General features: G+C 37.9%; 1 protein-coding gene across 1 annotated transcript in view; it reads left to right on the forward strand.

Annotated features, from left to right (window-relative positions):
• The window catches only part of ITPR2 (inositol 1,4,5-trisphosphate receptor type 2), a 266820-nt gene that overhangs the window by 184280 nt on the left and 62684 nt on the right, over positions 1-19856 (forward strand). The window contains 8 exon segments of the mRNA XM_032186220.1: positions 1064-1172; positions 2237-2424; positions 3764-3947; positions 4598-4854; positions 5788-5988; positions 8263-8373; positions 14693-14788; positions 15861-15980. Of these exon segments, the coding sequence (XP_032042111.1) occupies positions 1064-1172; positions 2237-2424; positions 3764-3947; positions 4598-4854; positions 5788-5988; positions 8263-8373; positions 14693-14788; positions 15861-15980 (1266 nt within the window).

Below are 19856 nucleotides of genomic sequence, written 5' to 3' on the forward strand. Positions count from 1 at the left end.
GATAGTGCTTTCTGAGGTATCTCTGGGACTTACTTCCCCGCTGCTTGGTTCCTGGTGCCTGTGGTGATAATGGTGGTGAATTAATTGAAAAGTTGATGATCACACTAACATGCAGGTGCTGATGAGCTGGTAAATACTGAGAATGCTTCTGGTGCACATATTTTTAAGACCTGTTTTTCATTAAAGACAGTAGGTGAGTAAATGTAAGGAAGAAGTAGTCTCATTTTTCTGCTAACTGTTGAAATGAATGATTTTTCTCCTTCTGTGGTAATCATCAGAGGCCTTGCCCATACTTTTTTTAAAATAAAATCTTAGGTTGTGCATACACCTACAGTTATTGTCACCTGATGACTCTATAAAGCTGAGTGTTGACTGCAGGTGTTCCCAGGAGACCAAAGGCAAAATGAAAACGCCAAGTAGTTGGTACCCCCACTCTTAATTCAGTGTGTCTTGTGTTGCAGAACATATGCAAAATGAAAGAGAAGTTCTTCAGAGAGCTGCATGCAAATATTAACTGGTTGTGGTTTTGGAAGTAAAGGAACAAGGAGATACAGAGAATGCTTTTTAAGCTCTTCTATCAAATGTCATATCTCTGTTTTAATATTTCATGTGATGTGGCTTCTTTCAGATGATCAGATGGATTATATGAGATCAGAGAAAAGGGAGTGATACTATTCAGATACAGAAAACAGAAAGTACTGCCATGGCAGGGGAGAGCACAGACTACAGAGCATTAGTTCTTTGTAAAATGTGTTTCAAAATCTACATATTCCAGATATCCAGTAAAAAATATTGAGGTAGAAGTATTTGATTTATAATCAATAAGTTTAAAATATACTTCAAAGAAAGCTTTTACAACAGTATCTTAGAATTCTTGCAATGAAATTTGTTAGATAAGACCATTAGATGCTTGTTTTCTGGACAACTTTACCATTTGTATGCTTAAAAATTATAAAGCAAAGACTTAATAAATTATGTATCAATGTTAAACAGCTTGCTTTTCAAACAAAAGAAACTGGCCACTACTGTAGTTTCTTCTGCTATTTTTATCTTTCTCTTACAGGGCAACAATTTAAGGAAAATACTCCTATACCGCTACTTCAAAGGAGAATATGGAAGTGGTGTGAATGGGCCTCTGTCTGCCAGCTACAGCAAAACTGCACAAGTGGGAGGTAAATCAACACACATCATTTAAGAGAAACAAAACTAGCAGCACCATTTCTCCTAAAAGGCACATTGGAAGTGCTCCAGGGATTTAGCTAGTAAATAAATCAAACAAGTCTGTAACCAGTTAGAAGAGAGGTAGTATCAGACTTTTCCTGTTTTTAAGTTGCATGCACCTGTCTCAGATGGCTGATGAGCATTTGGCAGCACTGAAGTAGGAACTAACCCACCCCCCAATCAATCATTCAATTCAATTCCAATTGGTAACACCATTTGCTAGTAAATTCACATCCAGGAAAACAGCGAAGCATGCAACATTTGTACAAATATACTGCTGTTTCTGGAAATCAAACAACTTTTTGAAATTCCAGATCCTTTATTAATACATGAAAAAATAAGAAGAAAAAAAAAAAGTGAAGTGAAAAAAAAATGTTGTTACTACTTTGTTTAAAACAGTACCATATTTTTCCTGATGTAGTTGACGCAGTTACATTTGTTTAAATGCGTGTATAGCAGGAAAGATAATCTGTAATAATAAAAGATGGTTGATTTAATGAGTTAATACAAAATCCCTCAAAATCACACCTTACAGAACATCATGATGTTGCTGGTCTAGGAATTAGACTGACAAAAACATTTAGCTAGAAGGTCATACTGATAACTAGAATGAATTTACTGGTATGCAATCCTTGTACATATTGGACCTGTGACTGAAAAACAGATTTAAAAGTGTTTTTAGACCACTGATCATACAAATTTTTGTGTATGCAACAGTGGAATTAAAAAGGGGGTTCTGTGGACAAAGCAGTGTTGTTTCCAACTTTATTTCAGATTTTATTGTCTGAATATTAGAACAGCGGTTTGGGGTTTTGTTTTATTCCTTATTCTTGGAGCTGAACACTGTACTTTCACGCAAAAATCTTGTTTGTATCAAGGGGAATTTTGTCCCAAACAGAATTTCAAGATTAAATGTATTACATTGCTACTGTATGCATAAGGCGATTTTTACTAATAGATTTGTTTCCACATATACACATGAAACAAACATAGTATTTATTTGTCTGATTTGCAGGTGGATTTGCAGGACAAGACTCAGATAAGTCTGGCGTATCCATGTTTGATATTCAGTGCCTTCTGGATAAAGAAGGTGCATCAGAACTAGTCATAGATGTTATAGTAAACACCAAAAATGACAGAATTTTCTCAGAAGGCATTTTGCTTGGTATTGCATTGCTTGAAGGTGGAAACACACAAACACAGGTACTTGTTTCATTTACTTATTCACATGTTGCTTTGTAGTCTGGAGACAAATAAAAAGAACATTCTTGCAGTGAGTTCTGTAGGAATTTTATCCCTATAAAATGTATTCTTAAAATGCAGATGTAAATAAGCCCTGTTATTATACAGTATCTCATAGTGTAGACTCTTCAGTAGAAGAAAGCATTTTTCAACTGTCCTTTTCTAGGGAGTACAGTGCTTCTTTTAATCAGGTCTTTACCGTATGAGCATTATATCCAGATATTTCAAGGTTCATATTGTAAATTTAATAATTACAATACTCCAATACTTTCATGTTTAAAATAGCAAAAAAAAAATCAAAAAAAAAAATCTCGAAACATTTGAGGCATTTTTTCAAAATCTCCAGAGAGAAAAATTGGCCATTTGGCCAATTGGTCTATGGAATATTCGATTCCATAGGAAATACCAGTTTTAAACTATGGATTCTAGTTTTTGTGAATATCACTCTTACACAACTTTAGCCAAATAAGATGACTGTTTATTCTTATTCTATCTATGATCAGCAGCGATACCATAAGAGAGGAGAGATGGCATAAATCTCTCCCTATCTCATCATTGCCTGTGAAGGGAACCTAAGTAACCAACTTATACCTCATTTCAAGACTATGAAAGTTAAATGAGAGGAATCCCATCCTATATCTCTATTCTGTAAAAAAAGACAGTGCAATCTGTCACCCTTACAGAGAGTCCAGAAAGTGTTAAAGAAGTGAGATGTTGTTGCAGCTTTCTGAAATGAATTGTTAGGGAATTGTAAAAGGACTTAACTTGTGAGACAGAGGTTTGCAAACTGCTGGAAACGGTACTCAGCCTGCTTGACAGTAATACTAAGGGATGGGACTTAAAAACCTAAAATTCCAGTTCTGTGACTGTGAAGAACTAAGAATGTGTACAGGCTAAGTAAGCTGTAACATTACATGTAAATGTAGATGTTTCATGGTTCCCCTTGTAGTTACATAATACAAAATACTTTCACTATTATGTATAAATGGAATATTGTAACTCCGGAATGCCTGGAGAAATGGAGACTGTCACGAAGTATTTTAATTTCAGCGTAATATTGTGACATTTGAAAGATTGCAAATAATACTGTTCACCATTTTAGCTAAATGTAAAAATATTATGATCAATATTCGTTACCAGCCCTGTGTATCACTTTGTGAAAGAACTAGTTATGCAGTGGCCACCATTTTTTCTGTGTAAGTGAAGTAATGATTCATTATATGTTTCACAAAAGTAGAGTTTTGTTTTTTATTTCTTAGAAGAAGGATAGCTTGAGTGTCTTTTTTTTTTTTTTCTTCAGTATTCAACTTACCAGCAACTGAAGGAGCAAAAAAAGTCAGAAAAATTCTTTAAAGTCCTGTATGACCGCATGAAAGCTGCTCAGCAAGAGATAAGATCAACAGTGACAGTGAACACTATTGATTTGGGGAGCAAAAAGAAAGATGATGATAGTGACCTAACCGTATCTGTTCCCAAAAAGAGAGGTAAGGAGGAACCCATGTAAAAGAGGGAAGAGGGTAGTGCATTACATCCAAGCTGCATGTATTGCACCACTGATAATATCTTGCATTGATCAAGACGATTTAACAGTAATCATTACTAATTTGCCTCATTTGCCTATTTTTCTCTAAATTGCAGCCCATATCTTAAAGTGGTTACATGGAATTATCATTGATGAAGTCAGTGAAACGATGACGATTTACACCAGTAGAAGATATAGACCCAAATTTTTAGAGAAGCAGAAGTAGAGGCTGCTGCTAATGGGGCTATTTCACAAGAGCAAGCACAGGAACTGATTTCTCACCCTGTGGTCTTTCCATTGTTCTCATCATTTATTGTATATGGAAGAGAAATAGTAGGGCTTTTTGTTTTAATGTTCTACTTAATTCTTGTTTGTGGTTTATTTGGAACATGCTATCCCTGCATGAATGTTGCTTTGATATTCTTTGTAAGTTGCCTAGAGGTCTTCAAAAAGTTAGGCACCAAAAAAGAAAAAGTTGCATTCATTATTACTGTTTTTTCTTCTTCTTCTTCTTCTTCTTCTTTTTTTTTTTTTTTTTTTTTTTTTTTTTCCCCGTTTAATAAAACAAGGGAAAACAGCTTCAAAAATTAAGGAAAACTATCTTCTTTTCAGTGAAGGATTCAACACTGCATCTGAAAGAGGGTATGAAAGGTCAGCTAACAGAAGCATCTTCTGCAACATCCAAGGCTTACTCTGTATATAGAAGAGAAATGGACCCAGAAATAGATCTTATGGGCTCAGGAACAGATGCTGCAAATGCAGAAGAGAAGTCCACAGAAGAAGCAATAATGAGTCCTGCTATTGCAATCATGCAGCCAATACTGAGATTTCTTCAGCTGCTGTGTGAGAACCACAACCGAGAGCTCCAGGTAAAGTGTTTCTGAGCAGAGTTGCAAAAGAAGTATTGCAGGAGCTGGAACTTCATGAAGGAAGTAGAACATGCCTGTGCCTGGCTTCTGTTACAGAATAAGGGTGTCTAAAATATTATTTTGGCCTAAGGGATAAAATAACCCTTTTCAAGAACTGTCTGCATGTTCAGTTTAAGCGTATGTTTATGCCCTCAGAGTGGCTTGGGGACCTTAATATAGCCACATGGAATTGAGAAGTTTCAAAAAGTTCCTGTTAATATGGTTTCTTTGCACAAATGGTGGGTCACTTACCACAGGCTTGAAGATTCCAGGAAGTTTCTGGACAAAGTTTGGGTACTGCTCTTTACCCTAGATATTATGATTAAAGGCTGCAAAATGCAACATGAGTCCCTGCTATCAGTTCCTCTGGTAAAAATTACTGTCCCCTTAGCAACTTTTGCAAAATGAATTTTCTCTAAATATGCCTCAGTGTACTGTCCAGTAGCCTCCCTGAAAGTAATGCTGGGGATGCCTTGAACTAAACTACTGTTCTTCACTGACACTGCTATGGAGCAGTCTGAATGCGCTGCTCTACCTGCCCAGCTATGGGGCAAGAACTTCCCAAACAAAGGATCATGATAAACAGATGGTTGGGGTCAGGCATGCAGGATGTCTGTAAGACAGGTGTTTGCAGATGTTTGCAAAGTTCATGTTTCTAAGTCCTTCTTTCTCTACTGACTTAATCAAATGATAGTTCTCAACTGCTGCACTAAAACATAATGTATTTTCTACAGTGTAGTGTACTTCAGTGCTAAGGTAGACTAATCATGTGGTTATAAATTGTACCTTGCAGAAATTTCATGAAAAAGACCGTGTGTTTGACATGACTCTAACAGTCTTTCTCTCCTTTTTTTTTTTTTTTTTTTTTAAATGATCCTTTTCTCCATCCACCAGAATTTTCTAAGACATCAGAACAATAAAACAAATTACAACCTTGTTTGTGAGACCCTTCAGTTTTTGGACTGTATCTGTGGAAGCACGACAGGTGGACTAGGCTTACTGGGGCTTTATATCAATGAGAGGAACGTGGCTCTTGTGAACCAGACATTGGAAAGCTTGACTGAATATTGCCAAGGTCCATGCCATGAAAATCAGGTAGGCCTTGAATAACTGCTGGATGCAAAAGTATCTAATTGAATGTGTGGTATCTTTGTGCTTATCATAATAAGCACAAAGGGGGAGTTTTAGGTTAGATGTTAGGAAGAACTTCTTTACCGAAAGGGTTGTTAGGCATTGGAACAGGCTGCCCAGGGAAGTGGTGGAGTCACCATCCCTGGAAGTCTTTAAAAGACGTTTAGACGTAGAGCTTAGGGATATGGTTTAGTGGGGATTGTTAGCATTAGGTAGAGGTTGGACTCGATGATCTTGAGGTCTCTTCCAACCTAGAAGTTCTGTGTTATTCTGTGTGTGATAAACTCTTCAATGTTCTTAATAACAAGTTCACTTGCAATTACTGTGACTAAGCTGAAAACATGTCAAAGCTGCATAAGAACAGATAAATTATTTCGAATCAGAACTAAAATCAGACTCTTCCTGTAGAATGTCAGCTTACATGTAGGGTTTCCAGTCCTTTTGGAGAGTTTTATGTCTTACGTCAGTGGGTCTATGGTTTAAATCTCACTTTATGAAACTTTGCATTTCAAGTCACAATTGTAGAAAGTACATTGCATACACTACTGTGATGGTTTTGTTTGTTTGTTTTTGTTCTGTTTTGTTTTTCCACTTTCATTCATTTTGCCTTTGTTTTTTATATCGTTTGCTAATATTTACTTCCCTGATTTAACCTAACTGCCACAGAGTTTAACTTACTGTTTTGCTATATTACCTATCAGCACTTTTAATTATGATATCAGCAGGAAAATGAATGAGGCTGAAGACCATGTTTCTAATCAAATATATAGTTCTGTGCCTTGCTTGATGCAGGCTTTTTAACTGTGGCTGTTGGTAGATGTCTCTATCGTGCTATGCTGAGGCAAGTAAAGAATGTACTTATATGCTGTTGTAATTGATTTGAAGAGAACAAAACTGTAGTAGAGTTGTCTGGATGAAATTTCAGAATTTTCACTATGGATTAGGAATGGAAAAATCAAAGTGGGCAAAAATACAAAGACACAATCTATTCTTGGTAGTAGAAATAGTTGAAGAAGTACATAGAGTATTAATGCTCATTCATTAACGTGCACAAATGAAGTGCAAAGTGCTTTTATCGCTGTTGCTGGTAATCAACTGCCTTTACTTAAAACTTTAAAAACAAGCAAAGAAGTAAAAGTATTTTAGTGGGCTAAATTTTAAACAGTCATATTCGATCCAGTAATTAATGGGGAAAAACATTTGCAAAAAGAGTAATTACAGGACTAGAAATGAGGAAAAACGGTTCTCAAGTTAATTTGTTCTCTAACTTTACAGAGAAACACTGATAATGCAAGGGAATGATTAGTTAGACTTATTATTTAGTCTTACCTGCTGCTGGGAAGTCACTCAGGATTACAGTTATGCTTGTGTACACCAACTGCAAATCTCATTCAGTGTATTTCAAAGGCAAATGCTCCACACTGTCATTTTCATCTGCTTTTTTGTTGTTGGTGGTGTTTTTTGTTTTGTTTTCTTTGTTCGTTTTTTGTTTGTTTGTTTGTTTGTTTGTTTGTTTTCCATCTCTCAAGCTTTCTGGAAAACTTCTCCTTTCGTATTGTTCTGTAAACCTGTTAGAAAAAAAATACCATACGCTTATACAGCTGACATTTATTGATGTGGCTTAGAAGGTCCAGAACTCCAGCTGTAAAAGCACTGGGGAAGTACAGTTGATCATATTTACAGTTTTGATTTCTGTGTGCAGAAATGTCCTTGTGTGCAGCATATGTCCAAATGAGTGTAGATAACCTTAATCTTTGCAAACAGGTTATGCTATAAGACAGTGATATTAATGCTGGTTGCTGAATGCAAATTTAGAATTTGAGTGTGCAAATTTGATTCAAGTGTGTCTTTTATGTTTGTATGTGTGTATCCAGCCAAATCTGGCAGTGCTCCTGTGGCTTGCTGTCTCTAACTTGTACCACTTGCTGCCTAATCCTGCATGACTCACTGCAAGCAAATTTTAGCTTGCACCACTTCTTTTCCAGTTGTATACCTCACTATTGGCAGTGTTGGGATTAGTTCTGTGCACCAAGTCTTCCTCAGCACAACTTGTGTCATGTTTTCAGGCTGCTCTGCTTTGGCTGGGAGGTTCATTGCAATCACAGGGTCATTCAAGTTTTGCACCCTTGTTTTGGAAATTTGCTGATGCGCATATTCTCTCTCTCTCCCCTCCTCACCCCTTTTTTTCTTTCCCTGTCTCCCTCCTCTCTCTATGACTGTTCTCTTCTCTTATTTTAGACCTGCATAGCCACCCATGAATCTAATGGGATTGATATTATAATTGCACTCATCTTGAATGACATAAACCCTCTTGGCAAATACTGCATGGACTTGGTGCTTCAGCTAAAGGTACAGTAAATGTAAACTTGTTTATTTAAATTTGAGTAATAAAAGAAGACATACCTATGCAAGAGCTCTAGGTGACCTGACATTTACTTAGTCTTATCATAGCATGATATACTCAGCAGCCCTGAAAAACAAGTGGTGCAAATGAATTCAAATCAGCTTAATCCACTTCAGTCCTTCTACAATAGGACTTTTGGCCAACTGTTGTGTTTGGGAGTACACCCTCAGCTTTTTTTAAAGAATCCTGTCAAATAGACATGATGTAGCTAGCATGAAGAGTACACATCGTGGGCACAAAATCTCATTGGATTGATAAACAGGTATACTGTTAAGGCAATGTAACATCAGACATTCTCTGTATATACTGAGTTCTGTGATTCTGTGGACTTAAACAAAATATTTGAGAAGGAGATGTTGTGAAAAAAAATATATATATATCAGATGACCTGTAATTAAGATGTCAAATGAAGTTGAAAATGTGGTTAAATTAAATTACATTTTATTTCCCTTCTCAGTGTTCTCTGAGGGAATGGTGAAGTGTAGAGTGGGACTGCTTGAATTTTGTTTTGTATTCTCTTGAGAATTGGATAGGTTCATAGATAAGTTTCTCTGGTCTGTGTGCCATCACATGCAGAGGGAAACTTTGCAGCTATACTGTCTGCCAAGTAGGGTAGAACACGTCCAGAAAGAACTTTAGATTATTGTCTTTTCTTGCCTTCTGAATGAAGTATTTCCATTGCAGATGGTCTGTTTCCTCCCCAAAACCAGCAAATACTTTGTGGTAGCTGCACTGCATCATATTGGCAACATTATGGATGTCTAATAAAATAATTAATATAGCCATATATCATGTACAATGAAACATTGAATCAACAATGTTTTACACATGATTTTAATAACTGTAATTACATGTTTGAATGGCAGTATAATTCAAGTCCTCCTCAAGCAAAACGCTTAAGCAGACATTTAACTTTGAACTTGGAGATAGTTCTTTTGAAGTCCAAATTTCAGTCTCTGTAAAGACCTAGCTATGTTCACTCCAGTGCCATTTTGATTTACTGTTACCACAAAACTCAAAAATGTTTGTAAAACATCTTTCCTATCTAATTCCCAAGACTGGAGTTTATTGGCATTGCTACAATGACCAGTTTGGCCATTTTCATGGGACACTATTTATGCCTCACTTACTTAAATAGCAGAAGTTGTAGTGAATGATATCAAAGGGTCAAATTGCGGAACTGATTATGGTGTTACAAAATCAGTGTCATTTAAGTTAGAACAGACATGTGGAGGTCACATAGTCCAACACCTCCACTCAAGCAAGGTCAGCTAGAGCAGGTGACCAGTTGGGTTTTATTATCTCCAAGGACAAAGATGCCACAACCCATCTGGGCAAACTTCCAGTGTTTGACCAACTTCAAAGTAAAAGAGTGTTAAGATGGAATTTCATTTATGTTTTAATTTGTGTCCATTACCTCTTGTGCTGTCACTGAGCACTACTGAGAAGAGCCTAGCTCCCTCTTCATTCTCTTCCATCAGGTATTTTTACTTGATAATACTTTATACTGATAAGATTCCCTTGAGCCCTCTCTTTTCCAGGCTGAACAGTCCCAGCTCCCCTCAGCTACTCCTAATGGAAAACTCATTTAACAGAGCAGCTCTTTGCTGGACTTGTTCTTGTAAGTCCATATTGTTTGTGTATTATGGAGCCCAGAATTGGATACAGTACTGAGCTAGATGTGATGTCAAGAGTTAGATGCAAATTAGGAATTTACTGGTGTGTGTTTTTTTTGTTTGTTTGTTTCTTTGTTTTTTTGAGTGACAATACATCCAAGTAATACAGCACTGAGTTTACCAGGTAATGTTTAGCCCTGGCAGTCTGTCAGTGCTTATAGACAACTCAGAAGTTGTAGATTTTGCAGTGAAAATACAAAATTTCAAGTATATAGTCCCACACATGCATAAAAACACATTTAGATGCTTTTTTCATGGAACACTACATACTGAACTCACACCCCTTTAACCAAAGCAAAGGCCATGCAGAATTATATTTTCGCATACCGTCCTAATTTGCCTTGTTTTGCACATACTTTGTGATGTGGTATTTAATTACATCTTCATGGATTATATTTTCCATTGGACTTTGGAATCATTTGGTGAGCAGGATAGACAATGTTCATTGAGTGAACAGATGTCCAATGTTCTGTTCTGCCTTTTGTTATTTGTTATGACCCTCCCAGCCTTTCTTGCTGACTAGTATTTAAGACCTGGTACAGCATATGATCTCAATATCTGCCACTCTGAGTAGTGGCAGGATGAAGAGACATTGTCAGTCTAGTAGCCCATGCAATTCCCTGGAAAAGGGTAGAGAGACTAATAAATGTCGTTTTGGCTTTTCTTGTAGTACTCTATAAGATGAAATGGGAACCCAGGAAAAGAAAAATGAAGGCCAGAAGTATTTGAGATATCCATTTTGTATCAACTGGGGACTGGTTCTTCATAGTACTAATATGTTCTGAAGAACTTTATGTTCTGTTTTCAAAGTATTGGACCTCTTTTCACCACTGATATCTGGGAATAGAAGCCAGGGTCTCATGGTTCTCAAAAGCATGCAGAAAATGAGAAACAAGTGGTTAAACAAGCATCTCAAAGTGAGGTGTAAGTGATCAGATAGAGAAGGGGAAGGAGAAAGTGACTTTTGAGTCAGAAATTTCCTTCTTTGGGGCAAAAATCTAGAGGATGTGCCTGCTTGCTGTACTTCTAGGTACACCACTTTTTCAGAGTCAGTAGCAAGAAGCTGGCTACTAATGGTAGTAAGATCAACCCACCCTTTACCTTTCTTCACTTCACAGAAGCTGCAGTAGGATTCTCTCCACCCTAAGGATTGCCTGCACTGGGAATGGCTTCAAGCCCTCCTCAGCCATGAACGAATAGACTGAGGCCTCTTTCCATTGTTTCCACTTTTTACTTCTCAAGCTTCCTGATAGCCTGTCTTGTCCCCTTCCCTTCTCATTCTGAGATCCTACCAGTGCTGCCACAACTGACTTGGTCACTCACCATTGTAAGCGAACTCTGCAGCAGAATGCATCCAGTTTTTCAGAGCAGCACCCTGCTAGGAGTCTCTCACTTTCTGTCTTTTCCTTCCCCCAATGCCATTCAATGTATTTGCTCAAGTTTCGCTATGTAGATTGCAAGGTGAAGAATCTGGCTAGACCTTTCTAGTGGACAGTCCTGATTTGATTTGAGAAAGAAAAGGGTGGCTATGGAAAAATTCATATGGCATCCCATTATCCTTCAGCCAGTCCCAGTCTGATCTTCTCATCCATTGTTCTTTGTCCTTATCTCATTTTTGTGTTTGCAAGCTTAGTCTTCTCTCTCCTGGCTTTTCACTCAACTTCCAGTCTCCTCTCCTAGAAGGTCCTAGTTCCTCAGTCATGTAGGAATCCTCATTCTATTCTTCCATTCTCCTTCCATCTTTCCTTTCTTCTGCTGCTGACTTTTAATCGTACAATCCTCCAGTTCTTTATCCAGCTGTCTTAATATAGTTGTATTGAGTTCTCCTCATGCATTCTCATATATTTTTCTCATTTTCACACATTCTCTGAAACTCAGTACCAGATATTTCCTTTTGTGCTGCCCATGAGATAGTCTAGACTTAATTCAGTTGCACACAAAAGTACTATTTGAATTGCCTGTGTGCATCTTGCCTGGCTTCCAAGTGCTGCTCCACAAGAGTATGGGTTTCTTATTTCAGAAACCCACCCAAAGCTAGAAGCTATGGCATCAGACTTAGAAAATAGTTTCTAATTCTGTTTGGTTCACTGGCTTCAGGTGTTTTCCTAGCCAGTCCTACCTTCATCCATACTTCCTCTGTTCCATTTTGTGTTTTCCTCCAATAAACTTATGTCCCTGTTCAGTCTCCCTTTTATCCAAGTTCTTCTTTCAACATCTTTCAAAGCAGGCAGTCCTTCCCTCCACGTTCCATAAACTTCGGCAAGTACTTATGAGCAAACACAGACTGGAAACTGCTCGGAAGTATCTGTTGTTCCCCATGCTGGAGCATACTATTCAGAAGTACCTTGTCAAGCTGGAGAAATAATCTGATAAGAACCTCATGAACTTGGAAAAAGGCAAACACAAAGTCTTGCATCTGGGATGGATTAACCTGTGCAATAGTACAGGCAGAGTACTAAATGACTGAAAAGCAGCTTTGTAGAAATAGATGGTTGTCCTGGTTGAGAAGTTAAGCATGAGTCAGCAGTATACCCTTGTAGCAGGAAACCCAACCACATCTTGGGCTGTATTTGCGGGAGTGCAGCCAGCAGGTTGAGGGAAGTGATCTTTCACTTTTGTTTGACACTAGACTGCATCTGAAGTACCTTGCCTATTTGGGAGCTCTGTGGTGTGGGAAAGGCATTGAGGTACTGGACTGATTGCAGTGGAGTGCTGTTAAACTGATGTATGAGGTAAGAGGTTCAGCCTGCACCAGAGATGGCTTCAAGGAGACCTCTTGATGCAACCACCACAGGAGTAGCACAGAAAAGGTACAGCCAGACGTCTCTTGGAGATGCATAGTGGAAAGGTGGGGGACAATGAACACAAGCTGGAGTGTGGGAAACTCTAATTAGATACAAGAAAAAATTATTTTCTTGTGAAGGTCATCAAGCTGGGAACTGGTGCCCAGGCAGGCTGTGAGGTCCTTCTTTGGAGGTGTTCAGACCTCAGCTTCACACAGTCCTGTGCAGGGGCTTTGAGCAAGGGCTGGGGCTGCTGAAAAGATCAGTCCAGAGGCAAGCCTTGAACACATGTCTATGTGGTCCAACCTGCCTGATTCTGTGCAGAATCTTTTTGTAACAAAAAGAAAGCCTGTGGGCTTTTAATTGTGAAAATCTAGAAAGTTTCTACAGTGCAGTATTGAAATCATAATTTAAAAAATACTTACCAGTTGGACAAATTTGTCTGGGTACCCTGGCGACTACAACTTGAATTGTTATGTTATCTTAGCCTCTAGGGCCCCACATTTTCAGCTCTGCTATCAAGAACTGGAGATACAAAGACTGCTTAAAACAGAAGTTCCTTGAACATGCGGAAAATAACATATTTTTTTTTGCCTCAGTCTCAAAAGCAACCGAACCCTTTCCCTCTGAAATTGTCCTTGCTAATTGTCTGAGGCACACCCTTGCTGTGAGAAATTTCAGTTTGAATTGCTAACATTTGGCAATAAGCAGCTGAGAACAAGGTTATATAATGGGTTTAGAGTTTTACTAGCTCCTACCTGTACTGCAGTCTACATGCATGTAATCAAACAGCTCAGTCTGCTGTTAGGAGGGATGAGGGGATATTCCCCAATGGTACGTGCAACACGTGGACCAAGGCAAACACACTGTGCCAGAAAGCAGTCAGTAGCTAAGAAGCCTCACCAAACAGGTGAATGTGGGCATGGTGTCTCTGCAGTTTACAAATATAAACAGATTTAGCTCTTGTACCACCACCTCCAGCAAGGTGTTGAGTTACAGGGAAGTGAAACAACTTACCCAGAATCACACAGGAAGCTTCTGGCTGAGCTAGGAACTGAAGTGTTGTGCACTTTGTAAGCACTGTTAAGGTGCTTAAACCTCCAAAACCATTCTTTCACTCCTATTCACAACAATTGATCTAACTGGAAGTAAGACACGTCTCCAAAGTCTAAAGCATTATTGGGTTATAGCTGCTGAAGCTCACGATATTTAATCTGTGGGAAAGATCTCAATTAAAAGCAACCTGTTGTCAGAGTGAAGGATATCTTTTATATATTCCCCGAAGAATATATGATAGTGAAACAAAATTCCAGGAATGTATGAAAACAGTTTATTTTATAGCACTTCAAATAATAATGAATTAGGGTTTAGAAAAAACATAGGGGAAGAAAACCTGCCTGAATGATGGAACCTTTTGTCTAATACACTTTGTAATTACCTCTGCTGAGTATTGTTTTAACAGAATGCTGTGACAAAAATTGCTAGGTGGGCAATAAGAAAAGGAAATGGGATTTCATTTCTTGTGCACAGTATAGAACAGAACTATGTATTTAAGTCAGATTTTTTTTTAATATTTAAAATGCTTCCTCAAATGTAGTGTGCTGGGTTAGTTAGTCTTACGGTATGCTGACATTAAAATGGGAGAAAAGCCCTATTAAATATGTCAGTAGAATAAAAGATGCAAGTAGTCTAAAATCTTATCCACTAAAAAAGTGGTCCCGGTAATCTCAATTAAAACAAATGCAAGGATCGTTAATCCATGAAATAGATTTTAAATTTACATTAACTTGTTCTTGTATCTTTAGAACAATGCCTCCAAGCTCTTGCTGGCTATTATGGAAAGCAGGCATGACAGTGAGAATGCGGAAAGAATCCTTTTCAACATGAGACCAAGGGAACTGGTGAGAAAACTTCTGAATATTCATAAATCTTTGGCTGAAAAAAATCTGTCATTAAAACATTTTAAAATGATCTGCATCTAGGTTGAAGAGTTGGCAGCATATAGTGACACAATGTATCAGGATAGTACTCATTCACAAAAGTACTTTAAAAGGATCGAGCATGCATGATTTCAGTCTTTACGACTTCATTATTTTTATCCATTCCAAGCACTTTTCTGTAATTGTTTCTTAACTAAATTATCATACTCTGGTAGACTGTCTTCAAGTACACTTTGTCATGGGCTGGGAAATTAAGCTTGTACAGTTTGTGAAACAGTACTAACAGAAGTGTGTGCATATGCATTTATATATACATCTCATGAACAAACAACAAAAGTTACAAACAGTTATTGCTGTGTTTTGGAATAGGTGTGATACTTGTATAGGTCTCCAAGAATGTTAAATAGATTGGAAGCCTGGAGAAATTGTTTCCAAACAAATGGACCATGTAGCAACAGTGACTGGAAAACCTGTTTTGTGGAGAGATCTGTGGGCATCAGCAGGATCAGGCCCTTTCTGGGGAATGGAGGACTTTTCCCCTTGTTTGGAATTACCCCAGTGCCCTGCCCAGATCTGTATCTTCCTTTCCTTTTTGGCTTTGTTTGTTGTTTGTTTGTTTGTTTTTATTTTGTTTCTGTTAAACTATAAGGAGAGCTCTGAGTTGCATTGCAGCCTGCTCTATCCACAGAGGGATCGCACCTGCCCTGTAACTGCCAAAAGGCACTACCTGTGCTACCTGTTGATCTGTCTTTAAAACATCTGTGAAAATACCTTCTCAAAAAGACTCAACATTCCTGTTCCTTTCTCATGGTTGCAGTTTTGCTGATGAGAAGTGTAGCAGTTTGGAGCTTCATAAATACTTCAAGCTCTTCTTTATTCAGAAAGTGTTTCCCAGACTGCTCACTCTTCTTTTAGAACTGCAGGGCACCCATCCAAGCTTGTACTGAACAAAGTGAATGTGTTCAAACACCATGTGCTTTTTCCCTGAGGATGACATTTATTTAATCTCTCCTTGGTTTGGCTTGTGTTGCAGGTGGATGTGATGAAGAATGCATATAACCAAGGCCTAGAATGTGACCATGAGGAGGAGAATGGAGATGATGGCATCTCCCCAAAAGATGTTGGCCATAATATCTATATTTTGGCACATCAGGTATGTCTTGTTGTGAAACCACTTCCAGAAAAGTGTTAAATGCTTAAATTCCACACAAAACTTGTATGATCAAAAATCCTTTCTTGTGATTTCTGTCTCACATTTGTGTACTACATGACCTTAGCTGGAAGGCTGCTGATAGCAGGACAAGTAAGCAGTCTCACTGTAAGAGTAGGCAGTATGAGGAATTTGGTAAGCACTATTTGTGTGAAATAATAATGTAGAGCAGAGCAATTAATGTACACGTAGCTTTGTCTTTCGTTAACAGATCACATATATCAATCAAATCGTAAATCAAGTTATTATTTCTATATTCTAATTAATAGCTTCAGTAGTGGTATCAAGTAAACTTGAATTGAAAAGATTGACATTATTTTAGATATATTAATTACTCAGCCAATAAGAATAATTGGGCCTCTTTACTGTTGTCTCCATCTGTATTATGTTGTAGTGCCCTCAAGCTTTTTCTGATCACTTTTTCTTCTCTCATGGAAAAGATAGAATGTACGCTGATGTTTAATGAGATACTCATTTTTCAGAGCAGTTGGTATCAAAAATAGTTTCTTCATTTTTCAGTCACATTAAGAAATTTGATTGAAAGATTTTTTTAATCAAAAAAATAAAGACCACATATTTCTTCATTATATCATAAATGATAGCATTTGGTATTTCAGGGGATGTGTTTTTAAAAATGTTTTACTAAGTAAGAAGAGATAAATAGAAATAAAGGGAGTGTTCTTTATTATTATACTTGTTAAGTGTTTTCTGTTTATTCATTATACTTAAGTGTTTTTAGGAATTAAATACTTAGTGGAAAAAGAAAGGAAAGCAATCTTCTGAATTATGCTCACATGCTTGCAGAACATTTGTCTTAAGTCTTATTCTCATGTTGTTGCTATGGATGACCATGCTCAACTCTTGTTTTGTATATAGGTCTGTACATAAGATACCCATCAAAGATCACAGTACTTTTGGAAAGTATCTGTAGCTTCTTACATTGTATGACTATTTACTCCATGTATCAATGCTTATAATGAAAATTTAAGTGTCTGCCAAATCAAAATGTCAGTATTTTATGTCTTCTGCTTACAGCTTGTGTTAAATGACTTAGCAGTGTTCATGTCAATGGCAAATAAATTTTGAGGAGTAGAATATAGACCTAAAACCATATATGTAGTGACCACTGGGGTCATTTTACCAGAGAGGTCACTACTAAGTGTACACTAGTTAGCTGACATGTAGAGTGAATTCTGTCCCTAGACAAGTATTTGTGTGCCAGGGAAGCTCATCAATCTCTCCATAGCTGTTCCAAATGCTTCATCTGTAGTGGGTGTTTTGGTTGTGTAAGGCTCATGGCAGCAATTTACTGTGCTAATTCTCATTCTGTAAAATTAAATAGCATGATTTGCTCTGTATGCTGTAAAAAATTACCATCTTTTTACAAAAATTACTGTTTTCATCATCTTCCCATAATACTGTGCGTGTGTCTGTTTATAATGGCTTTGCAGACATGTCAAGCCCCATATCAAAACAGAGCAATGGAAGGGCAGGCAATCTGGGGAGTTTCCCTCTTCTCTGCTAATGAAAAGCTATGATTCTTGGCATAGAACTGCTGCTGATCCTTGACCCCAAACTCTTTCCACGTGTGCCCTTTTACTTGTTCTGGGATGGGCAGGATGTGAAGTTAGTCCCTCCTCAGTAAATCCATTGTTGCTGGGTTCCTTTTCTGGTTCAACTCTAACCGCCCTCTTCTGCTTTGCTGTATCTGAGGGGCTTATTGGTGTCTGGGCCTTCCACTCAGCTTAGCCAACCTAATTTACATAACATGTATTTGCTGTACTCCTTACAGTTTCACAGTCCATCTGACTTTGTTTTTTTCCTACAAACAGCATGGATCTTCAGTCACTTTCCTGACACTTGCATGTGACCACTTGTTCTAGTTACAGCTTTTTGGTCCCTCTGTATTAGCAGAATCAAGACCAAGAGTTCCTCTTTTGCTGTTAGAGCCTTCAAACACAGACAGTTTATTTTGGGGAGCCTAGACTTTCATTTTTTGTCGTTGCACTTTTCAGGGCTCTGGTGGGTTCTGCATTTTGCCACCACTACATCCTTCCTTGCCCTTCCTGTGGCTGATTTTACCAGACGCAAAAGGCATTCTTGTAAATGTTTGACCCACAGTGCATAGAAACTTTTAAATATGTCACAAGCAAGGCTGAGATTTCTGTTATTAAATATTCTTCACACCCTCTCAGCCCCCACCCCAAATGCACATGCAGGCATATGTATGCACGTGCATACACACACACACAGGCAGACACAGATAGCCTGGGACACAGTGGTAAGATATTAAATGTTAATTGTGCTAAGTCATAACAGTTACCACTTCTTTTCCAAATCTTTCTTTGTCCTCCTTCCCTTTACGTTTTCATCCTTCTCCAGCCTGCCACATGCAGTAGCTGTACTGCTCACCTTGCACTGGCTTCAGGGCTGTCTGGGTACTGCTATTCCCTACTTTTCCTGTTCAATGTATTATGAGCAGAGAATGGAACAGCACTAAAAGAAGAACTGAATTATCAATGAGGAACTTACCCTAAATTGCACCTTCACTCTGCAGCTTGGTTTTAGGGCAAGGACTCATTCCAGATGTAGCTCTTCCGCAGCCTCAAGCACAAGCTGATGCATGAGGTTACATCCTGGAAAAATAAGACTGTTATTGCTAAAGACTGGTCACAATTCTCTTGAAAATCTATGGAGAAGATTTTTTTTCTTTGTCTTGTTCAAATGTCATGTTCAGAGCCAAACCTTGAACTTGACATTCCTAATTTCTTACAGTAGTCTCAGGTGAATACCAGTGGTATGTTACAGATAGTTCCATCAGTTCTTATACCTCTTCTTTTCAAGCTTCAGTCAAGAGTAATTGCTGTGGTGTTTCTGTTGCTGTCCTTTTTAAAAGATCCTGTTAAAGCAGGCTATGCTTTGTTTTGCAAAGCTAGGAAGGCCGTCATCAAAGAAATTTTGTCTTGATGTGATGTCTCTGTAGAGTTTACAAAAGCTTTTGACATAGTAGGACACGACACTTGAATACTTAGTCTAATGCTTCTGCACCAGAGGTGAATAGGAGAATCAAGTTTTTAAATGGCTACAAAAATGAAATCTTAAAAGGCCAAATAAATCCTCTGGCTTTTCAGATGACTGCTTGAGCTTCATAGCTGTTAGTTATAAAAAAGTATTTCAGCAGTTCGTAAACTAAAAAAGCTCTATAGGAGTTAGTAGTATTTCTCTGAAGTTCATAACCCCTTTACATTTACTATAAAATAAGAAAATGCAGTAGTTATAACCACAGGCTTCTATAGATTGCATGCATGTATATATGTACTTCTGTTAACAACATATACTTTAGAGTGTTTCTCTGTGTTTTGCTGCTAGTTGCAAACTCTCTAAATCAGGCATGAAGCCCTAGCTAATGCACTGTATCTTTCAGCAGGAGTGTATTCATGAGGCTTAGAGAACATTAAATAAATTTACATAGCTTCTAGTCAGCTTGCAGCTTGGGAAGAATGCACTTTCATCTGCCTGTAGAACTGTGTAGACATGTCCTTGATCTAGAAGGATGTGAGTAGGTAAGCAGTAGGGAAGCAAATTATGGTACTACAACAAAATTTTCAATGCTTTGCGACTACCTATCTGGTTCCCAAAGCTTTTACGGGAGTATGAAAGTACTGACCTAATGTGGCATCCCTTTCATGGTGCATGTTCTGAGACTCTCAGATGAGCAAAATGTTCACTCAAATGCTTAATTTTAAGCACATGCTTAAATGCCTTGCTGGAGAAGGAGCATAGGTCTTAAAATTCCACAGTACATTGTAGCCTCCAGCT

Source organism: Aythya fuligula, chromosome 1 (assembly GCF_009819795.1).
Source record: "Aythya fuligula isolate bAytFul2 chromosome 1, bAytFul2.pri, whole genome shotgun sequence".
NCBI lineage: Eukaryota > Metazoa > Chordata > Aves > Anseriformes > Anatidae > Aythya > Aythya fuligula.